The sequence below is a fragment of the Hyperolius riggenbachi genome, chromosome 3 (genome assembly GCF_040937935.1).
Source record: "Hyperolius riggenbachi isolate aHypRig1 chromosome 3, aHypRig1.pri, whole genome shotgun sequence".
Lineage (NCBI taxonomy): Eukaryota > Metazoa > Chordata > Amphibia > Anura > Hyperoliidae > Hyperolius > Hyperolius riggenbachi.
Genome location: NC_090648.1, coordinates 310,509,150 through 310,529,090, shown reverse-complemented (window position 1 = coordinate 310,529,090; position 19,941 = coordinate 310,509,150). Strand labels below are relative to the sequence as shown.

The following is a 19,941-nucleotide window of genomic DNA, read 5'->3' as shown; positions in this document are numbered from 1 at the left end:
TTTTGCCATTGTGGTCTTTTAATAAATTGACCCCCACTTTCTTAGGGCCCTTTTCCACTAGAGCGATTGCTGAATCGCAAAATCGCAAATCGCTAGTGATTTTTAAATCGCTAGGGTTGTTACTTTATCATAGAAATCACGAGAAGTATTTTCCACTACAGTGATTTGATTTGGAAATCGCAAATCGCAATCGCTTTCTGGAGCGATTTATTTACAATAATGAAATGCAAATGAAAATCGCAATCGCATAACAGAATTAATGAAAAATCGCAATCGCTGACGTTTGTGATTTGTGATTTGCGATTGCTAGTGGAAAAGGGCCATAACTGTTGCTGTCATTTGGAAGATTGTGTGCGGAAGGATGCAAGCTGCTATAGTTAGTAGTCAGTGTATTAGCAGTGGTGCCCAGGGCTCTATAAATAAGTACATCGCTGTATGAGAAGTTTTTTTTTCTATTAGACCTGTAGTCAGCCAGTATGTAATTGGAAATAGAAAGTCAGGTGGACAATATATTATAGAGTCTTTGGTTAAGTGTCGTTTTTTAACGCTGCTCAACTTTTTTTTTTTTTTTCACTTATTCTTCCAGCATTTGGGGGGAAAAAAAACATGTACTTGTGCATTAGAATTGTTTTCTGCATGGTCTACTTGGTTGTTACACTTAATTAGAGGCTAGGTCTAAAGCTTTAGAAGATTGAGTAGCGTAAATGTTATGCATGTTTCCTTTGATCCAATTTATCATCAGTTAAACCTTTCGGTGCCAGAGAGACATCGTATGGGTTAGTTATGTTATGGCAAACTAGTGAGTCTCAAGTCTCTCAGCAGTGCAGGTGTTAAATAGCATGCTGGGATGATTTATACAGATCGCTTGTGCTGTAATGAGAAATTGATTGTTGAGATATTATCAGGCTGACATTCAAATCCTCTCCTTTGTAACAAAGTGTTCCTCTGTGACGGTAATGTCTTCTATCAGTTTTCCTTCTTGTATTTGGCTGGGTTAGGCTAGAAAACAATGTTCTAACACAAGATCAAGACAGCAAATACAATATTGCATAAACGAAATGTCATCCAGCTATAAAATAAATTTGTTGGTACCCTTCCACGGGGAAAAAAAATCCACAGATGTTTCTGAAATAACTTGAAATGGAGAAAAGTAGTTGGCAGTCAACATTGGCCTGATTTTTATTTTTTTTTTAAAATACAGAATAAACAGAGTTTTGATCCATTAGAATATTACAGGTTACTCTCCAAATGAAAATAGCTTGGGCAAAAAATGGTGAGACAGTTAGCCAAATATTTAGTTGCACAACATTTAGAGGCACTCACACCAAACAAGTTATTCCTGTAGCCCTCAGTAAGGAATCTTCACCTATCAATAGGTAGAGTGACCCACTCTTCCTGAACAAATTGTATCATGTGTGGCAACTTCTCCAGACTGCATGTTTCAGTTATTTCCAAAGAATCACGGTTGGATTCAAGTCTGGACTCGTAGAGTCACTTAAAGAGAATCTGTACTCTAATATTCTTTCACTAAAAAGCATACCATTCTATTCCTTATTTTCTCCTGTGCCCCTCTGTGCTGATTCTGCCACTCCCTGCTGCAATCCTGGCTTGTAATTAACAGTTTTAGGCAGTGTTTACAAACAAACTAACCAGCTTGTAATAGGCTCACATAAACAGAGTGTGTGAGTCATACAGAGTGTGCAGGGGGCCTGCAGAGGGTGTGTATCGCTTCTAACCAATCACAAGCAGCCCTGCACATTCCACACACTCAAGCTTTAGCCCGACACACGACAGAGGAAAGTAGATAAGATTTATTACAGAGACAGTGCAATTAGGAAAAGCTGCAGTAAGCCAGAGCACATTAGAACAAGCATAGGAACTTATAGGATAGAAGAAATAAGACTGAAAAATTTGTTACAGAGTCTCTTTAAGAAATGTCCAGCCTTTGTTCCTGGCCATCTATGGGTGCTTTTAGCTGTGGGTTTTGAGTTTTTATCCTGTTATGACTGAAACAGAGCTTTCTGATGCTACAGAATTTATTGGTCTTGATATTTCTTTGTTTGCTACTAAAATGGTTAATGAGATGCTAATACTTACAGCTTGCATGCAAATTTAATAAAGGTTCTATGCGGTTAGGTGTTGGGCCAATCAAAATCAGCGGGGAAATGCATTTTACTGGCCCAGTATCGAGCTGCATACAAGATACCTCATTGGCCAACTCTATTCTCTACACAGGTTCAAGACGTGTCAGATGCAGCAAGTCACCTCAAATTATAACTACCGTAACCCTCATCCATGTTTCCAAAGAAATTATATATTTTTTTCTTTAAGTTTTTTTTTTTTTTGTCATTTGTTGACTTAGCTTGTTAAAAAAAAAAGCTCTGATTTGTATACAGGACATGTTACCAGAAGCATTTTGACATATCATAATGTAGTTTAGCAAATTTCAGGCTTTTATTTTTCACTTTTAACAATGGAGTTCTCCTATCTTCTTCTTCCATAGAGCCCACTGTCATTCACAAGGTGACAGACTGTGCAGTCAGGCTGATGGACCGTGATATAGGAGTTCATCTTTTCTCTCTTTGGTAGTTGTCCTTGGTTATTTGTCTACCATTCTCCCTATGCCATTTTGCCCATTCTGGGGGGCCCCTTACCCAAATAATGCAATTTCCGCCACGTATTGGGGACCACAAAGTGCCACAATCCACGGGGACATTACAAGTGCATAGACTGCACTATCTGCTGTCCCCATCCGTGTGTTACAATCCATTGTGAGATCGCAGAGCATGGTTGCTGACTAAATTTTTGCAAATGCTTTGCAATTCCTATTCATTGAGGTGGATGGAATCGCAGAACGGAAGTGTTGTGCATTGCGTTGGCAATTCATTGCACTGCGTTTTCTGATGCTTGGTTGGTCAAGGGGCTGTACGTGTACCAGAGACGGATGAAGATAAGTTTTATACATACCTGGGGCTTCCTCCAGCCCCGTCTGCAGCGATCACTCCCACGCTACCTAAGCGCTGTCTGTCAGCGCCGCTCCTCCGTATCGGCGCTACCCGCCCGCGCCACTTCCCTCCAATCAGCGGGAGGGAAGGGACACAGGCGGGTAGCGCCGATACGGAAGAGGCGGGGGAGCGGCGCTGACAGACAGCGCTTAGGTAAACATTGTGTTGGCGACACGCTGCGTGTCGCCAGCACTGCGGGGGGTATAGCGGTGCGCAGGGGGGTCTTGGAGGCACACCATGGGGCAACAGAGGCTGGTGTTAGTGTGCACAACCAGCCTCTGTGCCCCACTAGCATAATAAAATCCCACCTCGGGTTCTCTTTAAGTTGGATATTTGTAACCATTTTCTTATGAATACTTAGAGATGGTCTTATAGCTTGTACCTTTAACAAGCCGGGCTGTTTTTTCTGATCTGCCCAGACAACTTTCTCTGCAGCTTTCCCCGATCCACATTCAATGTCTAAGAAGTTAAACATATCTTTAGTGGACCAGCTTTTAGTAAAAATATTTTTTTTTTTTTTGAATGAATCCTCTCAATTTTAAAATTTGAATGGATCTGTCTTATCTTGCTGTTTATAAATATCTTTCATTAACAAGCATTAAAACGCTTTTTGTATCTGAGGTCTGTGCAGAAGGAGCACGGCTACATTAATTTGTGACTACTTGTTCAGTGTGGGACACATGACCTTCCCAAACAAGTGACTTTTCTCCATTAAATAAGCTGAATGACTGCATAATTGGAGATGTGTTACTAATTAAAAAAAACAACTTGTTAGAAAAGCACTGTAGTTCATGTATTCATTATCTTTTTAGGTCTACTAACAAATGTGTCTTTGGAGTATTTTTGTATTATAAGCAATACCTTATCTCTTTTCACACTTGCTTTGCTTTACCCGATGACCTATCAACAGCATGCAGGTATACATGGGAAAATTGCTTTTCATTTCATCAATTTTTAAGTGGCATGAATACGTTTTTCAAAGAGCACCAACAAATGTATGCATGGCATTATTTAAAGCTTTGGTAAACGGAAAAAAAAAAAAAACAGAATAATTACATTCCCTCTGTTTTTCTGAAATCCTGTTGAATAGTATTTTCACAGAGCTGCATATAGTGAGCTGTTTGTAGTACTATTATTTGTTATGCATAATATGGATACAGGGGCTTAAAAATACTTAAGCATATTTTGCTGTCCATTTAGATTAACCTGATAAACTAGGCTAATGCTAGCCATACTCTGTGATGGACACCTTATTGGATATTCTGGATAAAGGATAAAAGAGGCACTGTAGTTGCAAAAATAGGTACCTTTTAAACCATGGTGAAAAGACACATCAGGGTATACAGTGGGGGTGAGGAGGGGGGGGGGGGGCCTGACAGCTGTTTCGCTTAAAACAAAAGCTTCTTCAGAGGCCAATAGAATGAACCCTTTTAAGCAAAACAGGTGTCAGCCCCCACCCCCCCCCCCTTACCCCCACTGTATACCCTGGTGTGTCTTTTCACAGTGGATTAAAAGGTACCTCTTTTTGCATCAACAGTGCCTCTTTCTCTCCTTTATCCACAACCACATTGACTGTCTTTGAGAGCACGCTGAAGCATGGAGTACACATTCTGGTGAACCCAGTATTCCTTCGCCCATATCTAGAGCTAGTCTCTTCCTTTCCAATATTGTCCTTATTGGATATTCATTGGAGAATTGTGATTGGTTTACCCCCTTTGCAGCACACAATTGTAATCACATTTCAGCAGGAATATGTTAAAAATTTGATAAAATCACCACAACCACTGGCTTTATAGCAATAAATGCAGTGCACGTTTATGCAGCCTTTGATCCCTTGCCATCCTTACTGGACCGGATTGCCACATTGGTTAATGTTTCAACAAAGTTTGATGGTTCAATAGAATTTAATATTTTATCTGTTAAAGGGACACTTAAGCCAGAAAAAAAAATGAGTTTTACTCACCTGGGGCTTCTACCAGCCCCCTGCAGCAGTCCTAAGCCCTCGCAGCCACTCACTAATCCTCTGGTCCCCCGCTGCCAGCTAGTTTTGTTTTTGCCGACAGGCCCGACAGGACTGGCCACGCGTAGCTTCCTCCACATTCCCGACTGCAATTAGCGCTATGCATACAAAAATATGCGTTGCCGCATTACCAGCGCATAGATATTTTTGTATGCTTTGCGACCTTCAATAGCGCTAATTTCAGTCTGGAATGCGGAGGAAGCTACACGTGGCCAGTCCTGTCGGCAAAAACAAAACAATCTTTCAGCGGGGGACCAGAGGATTAGTGAGTGGCTGCGAGGGCTTAGGACTGCTGCAGGGGGCTGGTAGAAGCCCCAGGTGAGTAAAACTCATTTTTTTTTCTGGCTTAAGTGTCCCTTTAAAAGTGACATGTAGTGTATGGCTAGCTTTAAGCAAATCTGAAGCAAAAATAAACTTATGAGATAATGAATTGTATGTGTAGTACAGATAACAAATAGAAGAACAGTAGTGGCAAAGAAAAGTCTCATTTTGTTTTCCCTTACAGGAAGAGTAAAAGAACTTGAGTTGTTATCAATGCAAAATAGATTCTTTTTGACCAACTTGGTTGAACTGTTTTCTAAATAGCTTAAACAGCCAAGAGTCACAGTGAGAGACAGCTTGAGATAAGGTTTAAGGCCTGACGCATATTGCAGAGCGCTTTTTGGTCAGTCAGCACTGCGTTTGCATTTTTAAAAACCCACTCCCATTGACTTGCATAAAAACTGCAGCAAAATTGCGACAATCACATTTGTTTGCGATTTTTATGCAAGTCAATGGGAGTGTTATTTTTTTTTTTTTTTTTTTTCTTTGCAAAACCAACGCTGATGGATCAAAAAACACTCTGCAGTGTGTCTGAAGCCTGGAACCCACTAGCAGTACCTTAGGCCACATACAGACATCAGACCATGGTCTTTGGAAAATGAAAGATCACAGACCAATCTTACCACCCTTCCTGTAGTATAAGAGCCATACTCTACACAGTCTTTTCTATGGAGCTGAACTCCACATCAGGAAAAAATCTTGGCAAGATGCTGCACACACAGATGCTGTACAGACACAAAAGATCAGTATCTGCAAAAGATCTGTTCCTGCCAAAAATCCATTCCTGCAAATTGCAATGATAGTCTATGAGATCTGCAGATCATCATACACACATGATTTAACTGACATTCATCTGCAGATCAGATCCACCAGGATGGATTTTCAGATCTGCAGATCTGCAGATGAATGTCAGTTAAATCATGTGTGTATGATGATCTGCAGATCTCATAGACTATCATTGCAATTTGCAGGAATGGATTTTTGGCAGGAACGGATCTTTTGCAGATACAGATCTTTTGTGTCTGTACAGCATCTGTGTGTGCAGCATCTTGCAAAGATTTTTTTCTGATGGGGAGTTCAGCTCCATAGAAAAGACTGTGTAGAGTATGGCTCTTATACTACAGGAAGGGTGGTAAGATTGGTCTGTGATCTCTCATTTTCCAAAGACTATGGTCTGATGTCTGTATGTGGCCTTACTAAGCCAATTTTAAGCACTTGTGATTTGAAAGGCTTTTGAAATGATGCTGATGTAATGCTATGGGTGTGATCCCACTTGAGCGATGTGATTTTATAAAAATCACCTATAGCACATTATAGCCTTTTTTTTTTCTCCTGAGTTTTCTTCCATGAGATGATTTTTCATCTCCTCTTAAAAAAATAACTCTTCAGCACTTTAGCAATTGAAAAAGTACTGAAAAGAAGGTTAAACAAAAGTAGTAAAATATCTATTTCAAGTAATTAATTAACTGTTAATATGTAGCGGGGTTGGCATTTAATGTAAGTATATTGCTTTATACTTACCGTGACCTCATCAGTAGCAGCATGTTTTTTTTTTTTTTTGTTTTTTTTATACCTCCTCCACCTGCCGGATCCTGTCCCAGCATTATGAAAGGAATTGGGGAGGGGTTCCTCCAATAAATGTATAATATTTTGTATTTGTCATCATGCAGCTGAAAAAAGGCTGCTCTTTATTACTATAATTTAGAAATAGATTTTATTTCTGAAATCTTGTATTTTTAATTGGGGTCCACTTTAAGCACACTTGGCCATAACTATATTGCCACATTCAATGTGTGCACACAAATGCAAATGCCTTGTTTGAATACTGCAGTAATGGACTTCATTGAAGCACAGTGTACTACTACATGAAAAATATAGTAGCATTTTCACACTTTACCAAAGAGAAATACATAAATAGTAGTACTTTAATTTGTTTAGTACTGTATGTATTAGAGAATTATAGAGGGACTCTCAACTGCAGCTGACTATGAATGTGGAAAGTGCTTTGACATCTCTCTCTTTTCCAAATATTTTTTCTCCATTCCATTTATTTATGATTTCACAATCCTCTTTTTTAGGGTATGTTCAAGGTATGAGTGACTTGCTTTCCCCTGTCCTGTATGTGATGGAGAATGAAGTGGACGCTTTCTGGTGCTTTGTTTCATATATGGATCAAATGGTATGTGCTTTGAATTGAATTTTTGGGGGCAAAAAATCTTATATATATAAAAAAAAGGTTGGCAACAAGCATAATATATATTAGTCGTAAGCCCAGGATAAATTAACAAACATAAGATATTTATTTTCCAGCATGCTTACCTTTAACCTTAGTCTTAAGACAGCACTCAGCCTCATTTGTAACGGGCATCTCAATGGCAGATTAACAGAAGAAATATGGCTCAAATGTTGAGGTTTAATGCTTTAGTTTGTTTTATTAGTAAAACGTAGTAGTAGTAGTAGTAGTAGTAGTAGTAGTAGTAGTAGTACATAGCCAGGCTGGCACATTGTTTCAGGTGTCTCTCCTCTCCTTGGGTGTCTCCATGTACTTGAGGGAATGTGAGAAGCCTTGCATTGTGCTGGCTCTGCTATATTCTCAGCAGGATTATGAAGTCTGGTTGTTAGCATAGTTTGTGGATGTGAGTGAAGGTTTTTTGGCTACCCCTTTTCTTTATACAAAGAGCTTCCATCAGCTTGCTAGTTTTCTCACTGGCTTGCATAACCCTCGCAATGGCTTACTTGTTGGCAAGAGTACCTATTTTATTTATTTTTGGATTTCTTTGTGCAATTTTTGTTCAGGTTGGCATAGTAGTAATTCTCATATGTCCATGTGGCATGTAGTCGGTAATGAGTTATCCCTCAGCATACCAGACAACAAATGCACTGGGCTGACTGTGGTCTTTGTGGTTGCAAGGGAAACATGGTGTTTTCACTCTATAAATTGCATCTTCATGTGTAGAAGTGATGCTTCCAAGTCTCATCCATTGTAACAAACTGCATGAGAAGTCATCTTCATTACTTTTGGTACAAACATTTGAGAAATAACCATCTGTTGTGCCCTGGTAACAGCAAAATATCAACCACTATTGACTGTACTGTGCCATTGTACACCAGCGTATCTTTTGTTTTTATATATTGTCAATCCCTGGCCATTCATAACCATGTTGTGGATCCTGTTGACATTTAACATAAGTGAAGTAACATAAAGCTTCCTGCCCCTATATATTTTTTTCAGATGACAATTTGTAAAATTGGTGAGTTGAGTCGTCTGAGATACATTTTTATGAGCTATGGTGATATGAATTCACTATGACTGTTGCTGTAAAGGTGTATGTTATTTTTATTCATTCTTTACTGACCTAAATGAAGTGTTGTCTGTCACTGCTGACATGTGTTGGGGTAGTATAAACATTTAGGTGGGAAGATAAGGGACTTAAATACATAAAGATGATTGGGGCTGACTTCTCAATATACACAGGAAAACCATCTCCGTTCTATTTTTATTCAACAGGTGAAATCTGACTGGTGGCCCAGTATAACTTCTCTACTCTTGCTTCAGTTTCCAATGCAGCTGTCTAATTCATCATGGCCAGTATCTCCTGTGAGCACACTAGATGCTTACATAACATAAAGAGGAGCATACATGGGAGCCCAATTACTTATTATACATTTTATTATTTGATTTGCTTCTATCAATCTAGTTGACATCTGATGTAACAAAGTATATATGGGTAAAAAGGTGGTGAATTTGGCATAAGGTTATTATTAACAAAGATCTGCCTTAAAGGGACTCCGAGCAGTGCAGAAACTATGGAAAGATGCATATCATTTTAAAGCTCTATTTCTCCTCTTTCCAATGATATATAAACCGCTGCCCTACGCCTTTTAGTTTTCGCGATTGAAATTGCCGCGGCCGCGATTTCAATCGCGAAAATAAAGAAAACTAAAAGGCGTATAGCGACGATTTAGGTGTCGCGAGAAAGAGAGCTTTAAAATGATATCCATCTTTCCATAGTTACTTGTATTACACAGGACGACACTTTCCCCAGTGTCAGCAGCTCCATTCAGCAGAAAAAGTCGCCCTGTGTAATACAATGTAACTATGGAAAGATGGATATCATTTTAAAGCTCTCTTTCTCCTCTTTCTGGTGACACCTAAATCGTTGCCCTACGCCTTTTAGTTTTCTTTATTTTCGCGATTGAAATCGCGGCCGCTGCAATTTCAATCGCGAAAATAGCGAAAACTAAAAGGCGTAGGCCAGCGGTTTATATATCATTGTAAAGAGGAGAAAGAGAGCTTTAAAATGATATGCATCTTTTCATAGTTTCTGCACTGCTCGGAGTCCCTTTAACATGTTCTTGGCTTTAGTATCAGTTACAGGAGCACTAGAAAAACGTGTGGTCAGTACTATCACTCCACATATTCTTTGTTTAAAAGTTTGAATAGAATGCCTGCAACTGCTGCTATGTAATTTTTTTTTTTATTTTAGCAACTGGCTGTCGGGGCTGGCATTGCCACTTCATGTTGTCTCTTTGGGGCTTATTGAAGCTGTTGCTTGCCAGGTGTAGCTTTATGATAACTTGCCTGGATATGTTTTATTTAGGATGGGTGCTACTGGCTAGAAGCTGAGGAAGGATGAAGTACTGTAAATATGGCAGCAGATGATTTTACTCCACCAGCGAGCGAACACGGTAAATCCAGCGCTGGAGACTTGGGCGCAGCAGCACAGGAGACTTGGGCGCAGCCGGCGCCACCATAGGCCGTAATAGGAACTACGGCTATCGCAGGCACAGGGAGTAACTTCAGCGCCGTCAGAAGACGGACCTGAAGTTGCTTTTAAAACAATAATTCGGATTCCAGCGATTGCTGGAAGCCGAATTATTTCATTCCCCCACTATCCATGTCGGCCTGGAGGGGGAATAGTAATTAACACGGCCCGGACTTGTGCGGCAGCAGGATCAGCCATATACTGGCTGTGTCCTGCGCCCAAGTCTCCGGCGCCGATTCCTCTCGTACGCCCAGCGAGGCTTGGAACCCACTAAAAAGCGCAAAGCGCTATCGCATTCGCTAGCACTTGGCAAGCAATTTTGGGAGTGATTTCCCTGCTCCTATACAATTCATTACAATGGAGACGCTCCCAAAATGCTGCATGTCCAGCAATTGCAATTTCCTTAATCGCAATCGCTCTAGTGGAATCTGTCCCATCCATTTCCATTGGCAGAGCGTTTAGGGAAATCGATAGCGTTTTGAAAGCTAACATAAACGCTCTAGTGGGTTCCAGGCCTAAATGTTTGCCTCTCGCAAGTAATCCATGCAACTGAGGGGCAAGCTGCAAAGTATGCTTTATGTACCATATTTAATTTTCTGACAAAAGCCTAACCTTTTAGGCTGCAGAGGGAAACCCTAAATTATGTAAATACATTACTAAAAAAAACATGCAAAAGAAATTAGGGTACTGTATATTGTATAGGTTTTTGTGAAAAATGAAAACTATTATGTTTTAGATAGCACAGAATAAGAGTAGAAACTCTGTCAAGTTTCTGATTTGTTTTTGTACCTTTTGGGAAAGTTTCACCTCCATTCTCACTCCTGGAATACTAGGCAATAAAAAGTGGAGTCCATTCCAAAATGTCATACTAGTTACTACAACTGGACTTTTATGGATAATAATTCTGTTGAGACACCTTTTCTAGCGGTAACTACCATGATGGGGTTTCCCATCCTTGCTCACCATGTTTCTGCTGGTGGGGTTTCTCATCCCTTTTCTCCATCTTTCTACTGTGTCTCCAGCAGCAAAAGAGTTCCAATGAAGTTTCTAATGCCTGGTACACACCATGCAATTTCCTGTCTAATAGGTGGGTCAAATAAGTAATTTCCAACAGGTTCAATCTAATTTCTGATCGTTTTTCTGATCGATTTTCTGATGACCTCTATACAAAAATGGATCAGAAAAATGATCAGAAATCCGATTGGAACTTTTGGAAATTATGTATTCAACCTGTCTGTCTGCCAGTAAATTGCATGGTGTGTACCAGGCATAACACTTCCTGATTTATCCAAGACTACATGTTTTGTCCTGCCTTTGTCTTTCAGGACATCAAATATCACCAGTGCTTATTGAATTGGAATTAGATTAGTCAACTATTCTGTTATCATACATTTCAAAACCTATGAGTGAAGCATATAGCCGTACTAAATAATATACCTTGTGCAGTGATTGTACAATTTTTCTGACATCATTATTTTTCAGCATCAAAACTTTGAAGAACTAATGCAAGGAATGAAGACGCAGCTGGTACAGCTTAGTACTTTGCTGCGTTTGCTGGACAGTGGGTTTTGCAGTTATCTTGGTAAGTATTTCACAGAGCATGCCAGCTAAATACTTATCATTGAGGATCTTGCCATTCCACAGACAAATTGACCTCAATTCACTAAGTAGTTTAGACTGGTCTACAAATGGTTTTTAGTCTACAGATGGTTTGATCAGTTGCATCAAAGGGGAAAATACTATGATCAAATTTTTTAGATCTGTTTTTAGACCTGGTCAAAATCATTTGGTAATTAGGTCGGTAAAGCAGGGGAAATGATCAAAAGATACAATTCACAAAAGAGTAGCTATGATTGACATCCTTCTCCTTTTGATGAGCTCTCCTCTGCATACAATTAAACTCCTGCATAAATAATTCAAAAGGTGCCATCCATAATACCTCACAGAATTACTTTACCTACAGAAATCAGGTGGTCTAATCTCTGTCAGAAAAAGTGGGTGTGGTTACTCCTTGTTTGCCTTTGTGAATTGTGTAATTACTGAATGTTAGACCAGGCCTAAAAACGGGTCTAAAACATTACACCAAACCATCAGTAGACTAAAAACCATCTGTTTGTCACACGTTGCCCAACCAGGCTTGACCTTAACGTAAATAATAAAGTTTATTAAAATAAATAAACCAATCTGTTGGTTGGGAGGAGGGTTGAGCTGTATATATTGTAAATACTATAAATGTTGTGTATCACAAACTCCTGACGACGCCTCTTCTCACGAGGAGAAACAATTGTTGAGTCACACTTTCTGGGCATCTGTATTGCACTGCTCATACACCCTAATGGTGATAATATTCTTACCCAGCCACCTTCTATGAAGGCATTTATGTCCCCTATGGGGATTATGTATGTGATGTATGTGACATATTAGTTTGGCTGTACACTAGAGATGTCGCGAACCTCCGATTTCCGTTTCGCGAACCGGGTTCGCGAACTTCCGCAGAAGGTTCAGTTCGCGGAAAAGTTCGCGAACCGCAATAGACTTCAATGGGGAGGCGAACTTTGAAAAATAGAAAAAATTATGCTGGCCACAAAAGTGATGGAAAAGATGTTTCAAGGGGTCTAACACCTGGAGGGGGGCATGGCGGAGTGGGATACATGCCAAAAGTCCCGGTGAAAAATCTGGATGTGACGCAAAGCAGCGTTTTAAGGGCAGAAATCACATTGAATGCTAAGTTGCAGGCCTAACGTGCTTTCAAACATCTTGCATGTGTATACATCAAACAGGGAGTGTAATTAGAGTACTGCTTCACACTGACACACCAAACTCACTGTGTAACGCACCGCAAACAGCTGTTTGTGTAGTGACGGCCATGCTGGACTACTGCGCAACATGGCGTGATTGCTCTTCCTCACTCAGTGATGTCAGGTAATGTGTGACTTCCTTCTCAACTTTCCATGGCATTGTTAAAAAGCTTACGTTTTGTTTTTAATTTACATTTTCTACTTGCTGTGTACTTGTTCAGTACCGCTACAATGAGAATCCTGTGGAGGCGGGCAAGTCTGCCATTGTGACCCCGGGTAATGGCCGGGGAATGAGAGGTTTAAATCCGGTGTGGAGCCTGAGCAACGGCTACCACTACACATCCAAGGAGGGCAGCGGGCAGGCATGCACGCCCGCCCGCCCCGAGGTAGTGACCAAAAATAACAATACAGGAGGAGGACTTTCGAGGCCCTGCTGTGTATTTGAAATGAATGTACTTTAAATCCTTTAACGAGAACCAGTTATGGTGGGCAAAGATGACACCACATTCCTTTTACGAGAATCGTATGGAGGCGGGCAAGTCTGTCATTTGTGACCCCGGGTAATGGCCGGGGAATGAGGGATGGAATCCGGTGTGGAGCCTGAGAAACGGCTACCACTACACATCCAAGGAGGGCAGCAGGTAGGCATGCACGCCCGCCCCGAGGTAGTGACCAAAAATAACAATACAGGAGGCGGACTTTCGAGGCCCTGCTGTGTATTTGAAATGAATTAACTTTAAATCCTTTAACGGGAATCCGTTCTGGAGGGCAAGTCTGCCATTGTCACCGCGGGGAATGAAGGTTGGATTGCGGCCCGAAGTGGGAGCCTGCTGAGACCCATGCTGTAGCTGCCCTGACCGTGCTTTGCAGACCAGGCATCTGTGGTCAGATGGACCCTTGAGCCAGCGGAAGACAAACCAAGTCGAAAGCATTTCCCAAGAATGTTTTACGGAGGGCAAGTTTTTTTGCCCTTTTTTTAAATTTTTTGAAAATGATAGATGGTTGTATTTTTAAATTGTTTGAAAGTTTAGATGGTTGTATTTTTAAATTGTTTGAAAGTTTAGATGGTTGTATTTTTAAATTGTTTGAAAGTTTAGATGGTTGTATTTTTAAATTGTTTAAAAGTGTATCCATTCTTCCTCCCCCCAGCCACGAACAATACCATGGGAACGTGGAGCAGCAGAAGCCCCCTGTGACGGCTGCCACGGTTGTTCTCCGCTGCTTGTCTTTTGAGGGGTGCTTCTTTTCCTCAGGTGTTCTTGCCATAGCTGTTTGTGCCTTCTCTCCAGGTGCCTTCGTAAAGCACTTGTCCCTACGTGACAGTTGGCCTTTCCACGGCTCAATTTTTGCTGGCAGAGACAACAGATGGCTTTGCTCCAATCTGAGACGCACACGTGAAAAAATTTCCAAACCGCTGAGCCCTCCTGGGCTGATGGCGCTACGGTGGCATCAGCAGCTGACGTTGAAGGGCATGTTGGCTGTCTGGCCATAGCTGGCGATACATGGCACCGGACACTGCCCCCAGCTGTTTCTGAGGACGAGCTCCCTATGCTTCTATCATGGAGTCGTCTCCTCCTACTCCTCTCTGACTCCTCCTCTGAACTGTCCCTCTGGTCATCTCCTCTACCGGGAACATATGTGGTATCCGTATAATCGTCATCATAATCCTCCTGGCCAGCTGCGCTTTCCTCAGCCACCTCCTCAAGTGCACCAACTTCAGGTGGTCCACCATCATCCCCATCCACACACGTTACGTCCATACTATCGCCACCTAACTCAGACGTATGAGGTGGTGTACCTGCGCCTTCTTGTTGTTGTTGCAGTAGTGGCTGGGAATCAGTGATTTCATCACCACCACCAAATAACTCCTGCGAAGTGTCAAATGCAGCGGATGTGGTGCTTGTTGTAGCGCTGGTGGCTGCGGGAGATGAAGTGTTCTGTGTTAAATACTCAATCACCTCCTCACGATTTTGGGAAGTGATGGCACGTGCCTTCTTCTGAGCACTGTATTTTGGGGCAGGTCCGCATGAAATCACAGCAACACCACCTCGCACAGCCACAGACCTGCCGGTGCCTGGTGGCCTTCCTCTGGGTCTGCCTCTTCCTCTACCTGGTTTGTCCATTTTGTCCATCTCGGGGGTATGCTAGCTATATGCAGTGAGGTGGGTTCTCACTCAACACAACAGGTAGTTAGATGCAGTGAGGTGGCCAGGTGGGTTCACACTCAACACAACAGGTAGTTAGATGCAGTGAGGTGGCCAGGTGGGTTCACACTCAACACAACAGGTAGTTAGATGCAGTGAGCTGGGTTCACTCAACAGTAAAGGTACTTAAGATGCAGTGAGGTGGGTTCTCACTCAACACAACAGGTAGTTAGATGCAGTGAGGTGGCCAGGTGGGTTCACACTCAACACAACAGGTAGTTAGATGCAGTGAGCTGGGTTCACTCAACAGTAAAGGTACTTAAGATGCAGTGAGTTGGGTTCTCACTCAACACAACAGGTAGTTAGATGCAGTGAGGTGGCCAGGTGGGTTCACACTCAACACAACAGGTAGTTAGATGCAGTGAGCTGGGTTCACTCAACAGTAAAGGTACTTAAGATGCAGTGAGGTGGGTTCTCACTCAACACAACAGGTAGTTAGATGCAGTGAGGTGGCCAGGTGGGTTCACACTCAACACAGCAGGTAATTAGATGCAGTGAGCTGGGTTCACTCAACACAAGGCTAGGTATATGCAGTGATGAGGTGGGTTAAGTAAACACAACAGGTACTGGGTAGTTAGATGCAGTGAGCTGGGTTCACTCAACAGTAAAGGTACTTAAGATGCAGTGAGGTGGGTTCTCACTCAACACAACAGGTAGTTAGATGCAGTGAGGTGGCCAGGTGGGTTCACACTCAACACAACAGGTAGTTAGATGCAGTGAGCTGGGTTCACTCAACAGTAAAGGTACTTAAGATGCAGTGAGGTGGGTTCTCACTCAACACAACAGGTATTTAGATGCAGTGAGGTGGTCAGGTGGGTTCACACTCAACACAACAGGTAGTTAGATGCAGTGAGCTGGGTTCACTCAACAGTAAAGGTACTTAAGATGCAGTGAGGTGGGTTCTCACTCAACACAACAGGTAGTTAGATGCAGTGAGGTGGCCAGGTGGGTTCACACTCAACACAGCAGGTAATTAGATGCAGTGAGCTGGGTTCACTCAACACAAGGCTAGGTATATGCAGTGATGAGGTGGGTTAAGTAAACACAACAGGTACTGGGTAGTTAGATGCAGTGAGCTGGGTTCACTCAACAGTAAAGGTACTTAAGATGCAGTGAGGTGGGTTCTCACTCAACTAAACAGTTAGATGCAGTGAGGTGGCCAGGTGGGTTCACACTCAACACAACAGGTAGTTAGATGCAGTGAGCTGGGTTCACTCAACAGTAAAGGTACTTAAGATGCAGTGAGGTGGGTTCTCACTCAACACAACAGGCAGTTAGATGCAGTGAGGTGGCCAGGTGGGTTCACACTCAACACAACAGGTAGTTAGATGCAGTGAGCTGGGTTCACTCAACAGTAAAGGTACTTAAGATGCAGTGAGGTGGGTTCTCACTCAACACAACAGGTAGTTAGATGCAGTGAGCTGGGTTCACTCAACACAACGCTAGGTATATGCAGTGATGATGTGGGTTAAGTAAACACAACAGGTACTGGGTAGTTAGATGCAGTGAGCTGGGTTCACTGAACAGTATACAGTAAAGGTACTTAAGATGCAGTGAGGTGGGTTCTCACTCAATACAACAGGTAGTTAGACTTAGATGCAGTGAGCTGGGTTCACTCAACACAACGCTAGGTATATGCAGTGATGAGGTGGGTTAAGTAAACACAACAGGTACTGGGGTATATGCAATACTGGATAGTACAATGTGCAGCTCCCTGTCACACACACAGGCAGTCAGTCACTGAATGTGCTGGGCTGCTGGCAGTGGCACACACACTATCAATTAGCAAGGCTGTGCATGCAACAAAAGTGTCAGAAAAAAAAATGTACAGGTTGAGCTCTGAAAAGAGCTGTTGCTGGGTGCTTTAAAAGCAATATTAATCAGTCAGGAACAAGCAAAGCAGCCTAGAACCTAACTAATCTGTCCCTAAGAGAAAAAGTCTGCAGCAGCTGTCCCTTTCCTCTCTCTAGCAGGCACACGAGTGACTGTAATGGCCGCCGGAGGCTGCCTTATATAAGGGGGGGGGGGTGGGGCTCCAGGGCTTACTGTAGCCTGAATGGCTACAATGTGCCTGCTGACTGTAATGCAGAGGGTCAAAGCTGACCCTCATAGTGCATTATGGGGCGAATCGAACTTCCGGAAAAGTTCGTCTGGCGCAGGCGAACGCGAACCCCCAATGTTCGCCTGGAACCGTTCGCCGGCGAACCGTTCGGTACACCTCTACTGTACACTAATAGGCCATTCTGATACACTGACAGTTTGTTGATTAGACACTAACAGACTGCTGTATATCCAATTGGTTCAGTACTAATAACAGTGAGAGTCCTGCGGGATAGCTACACCCCATGATACATGTACATTGTGCTTGGGGGGGGGGGGGGGGTCAGCAAAGACCCCTGCAGTAATACTCACTCATATGACCAATTGTGAATATATGCCACAGCAAGACAATTTAGAATAGGGTCTATGATACAATTTATCCTCCAGGAAATCCCTGTAAGCAGATTACCTAAATGAAATAAAACTGCCACACAGGGAGAGGTTTTAATAAACTTTATTATGTACGTTAAGGTCAAGCCTGGTTGGGCAACGTGTGACAAATAGTAGTTACCTGTACAATCATTTTGGTAGGGAGATATAAAAACCATCTGTCTAAACTGCTTAGTGAATTGAGGCCATATGTTGAGAAGCTGTGGATTCACCAATAAAGGGAGCTTAAGCTGAAAATTCTCCGTTATAATAATGTGGTTTGTTCTGGTGGGAGCATCTACCATCACATACACAAACACTGAGATTCCTGATACTCACGTAATAACTTTTGGACACAACAAATACTTGCTCATAATGTTGTTAAATGATACCCGAGGTGAAATTAAAAATAGGGATTTTTATCTGATGGGGAGTGCAGCTCCATAGAATAGACTGTGTAGGTATGGCTCTCGTACTACATGAAAGGGGGTAAAATTGGTCTGTGATCTTTCATTTTCCAAAGACTTTTATCTGACGTGTGTAACCCACCTTTAGAATCAGGCTAACCAAATGCACTTCTTATCGACTTTGGTTGGTTCAATCTCGAAGTGAGTACGTTTCGCATAAAATTTGCATGCAAGCATGAATTATTTGCATCTCATTGCTCGTCTCTACTTGCCGACTAAGCGCTTACTTTTAACAAATCAAGGAGCAAGCCTAATCACCTGTGTCCTATAATGATATCCAACCCCCAGAGCACCTTAATAATCAGACTCTTTAAAGTTAAAGAACTTGCTTTTTTGGGCAGTGGATTTTAAATTGCAAGTATACTGTGATTTTTAGAAGAGAAACATTGTTTATGATGCACCACGCTCTATGAAGGAAAGTGATTGAATTTTAAGCTGTATCAAGAAATATTGTTAGGCACAGATTTGTGTATTTACTGAGCAAAGGTCACAGTCATTTAGCTTGTGAGCAGCTGAGTGGTAAATTAAAGGATGCTGTAGGCCAGCACTCTTTTAGGAACATGATGGGATTATGTGTGCCATAGTTGCAAATTACATCAAAATGTACTTTTTCCTTGTTTCCAGTTTGCCTAAATGAAATATTCTAAACAATGCGTTTATTGAATAATTATATACAATTGTCATTTTATACTTTGTAGAAGCCCAAGACTCTGGCTATCTATATTTTTGTTTTCGTTGGCTGCTGATCATGTTTAAAAGGGAATTTAGCTTTCATGATATTCTTCGGGTATGGGAGGTAAGTTTTGTACATCATTTCTGATATAAGTATGCTATCTTTGATTACATTTTGTCACTTTCTAGTTGTCATCAGTATTGATTATTAGAATTTAGCTGTCTGAAATACTTTAGATAAGACATCAAAGTTGTTCTATTATTTTCTGATTGTGCTCTTTGTTAAAATACAGTATTTGGCTTATCTGTATTTAAGGCAGTGCATATATTTCAAAGAGAAGTCAGTTTTACATACATGGCCCAACTATCCACAGGGCATGCCATCTGTTGCTCAGTGCTAAATTGTTCCTGCAGTGAGAGGGATGTGGAGGTTGCCATATTTATTTACAACAATTACAGCTGTCTTGGCTGTACTGCTGATTTTTCTGATTCATTAGTGTCTGAGTTCTATTGCAGAAACAGGCCTGCAGCCAGTGTGGTCAGACTTTAGCCTGAGTTTGAGTTTATGCAAATGTTTGTATTTGTATACAAATTTACTGTATACAGCTTAAAAACAGATTAACCAAATACAGCTGCTTAAGCATTTAATTGGTTTATTTTTAAGCTCTATACTTTTACATAACATTAGCATATGAATTTGCATCTAGTCAGAATAATTTGTATATCATGGACCATCCCTACTTTCCATAGTTAATTTGTCATTTGCCTGGACACATGTACATATCGCCTGCTTTCCCTGAGCATTGTCGTAATAAGACTTGCATTAAAGGGAAGGTTCAAGCAAAATAAAAAAAATGAGTTTCACTTACCTGGGGCTTCTACCAGCCCCATGCAGCCATCCTGTGCCCTTGTAGTCACTCACTGCTGCTCCAGTCCCCCGCTAGCAACTTGCTGACCTCGGAGGTCGGCGGGCCCATTACATACATTTTTACGCATTCCCGCTAGTGCAGGAACGTTAACACATACATTTTTACGCAATACTGGTTCAATGCGTACATTTTTACGCATTGAACCAGTAACGTGTAAAAATGTATGTGTTAATGTTCCTGCACTAGCGCCAATGCGTAAAAATGTATGTAATGCGGCCCGCCGACCTCCGAGGTCAGCAAGCTGCTAGCAAGGGACTGGAGCAGCAGTGAGTGACTACAAGGGCACAGGA

At 41.7% G+C, this 19,941-nt stretch overlaps 1 protein-coding gene across 2 annotated transcripts in view; it reads left to right on the top strand.

Moving 5' to 3' along the window:
- The window catches only part of TBC1D15 (TBC1 domain family member 15), a 138,810-nt gene that overhangs the window by 107,303 nt on the left and 11,566 nt on the right, over positions 1-19,941 (top strand). For both annotated transcript variants that reach the window (XM_068276671.1, XM_068276670.1), the window contains 3 exons: positions 7,425-7,525; positions 11,595-11,694; positions 18,749-18,846. In XM_068276671.1, coding sequence (XP_068132772.1) covers positions 7,425-7,525; positions 11,595-11,694; positions 18,749-18,846 — 299 coding nt within the window. The remainder of the gene's footprint in view (positions 1-7,424; positions 7,526-11,594; positions 11,695-18,748; positions 18,847-19,941) is intronic.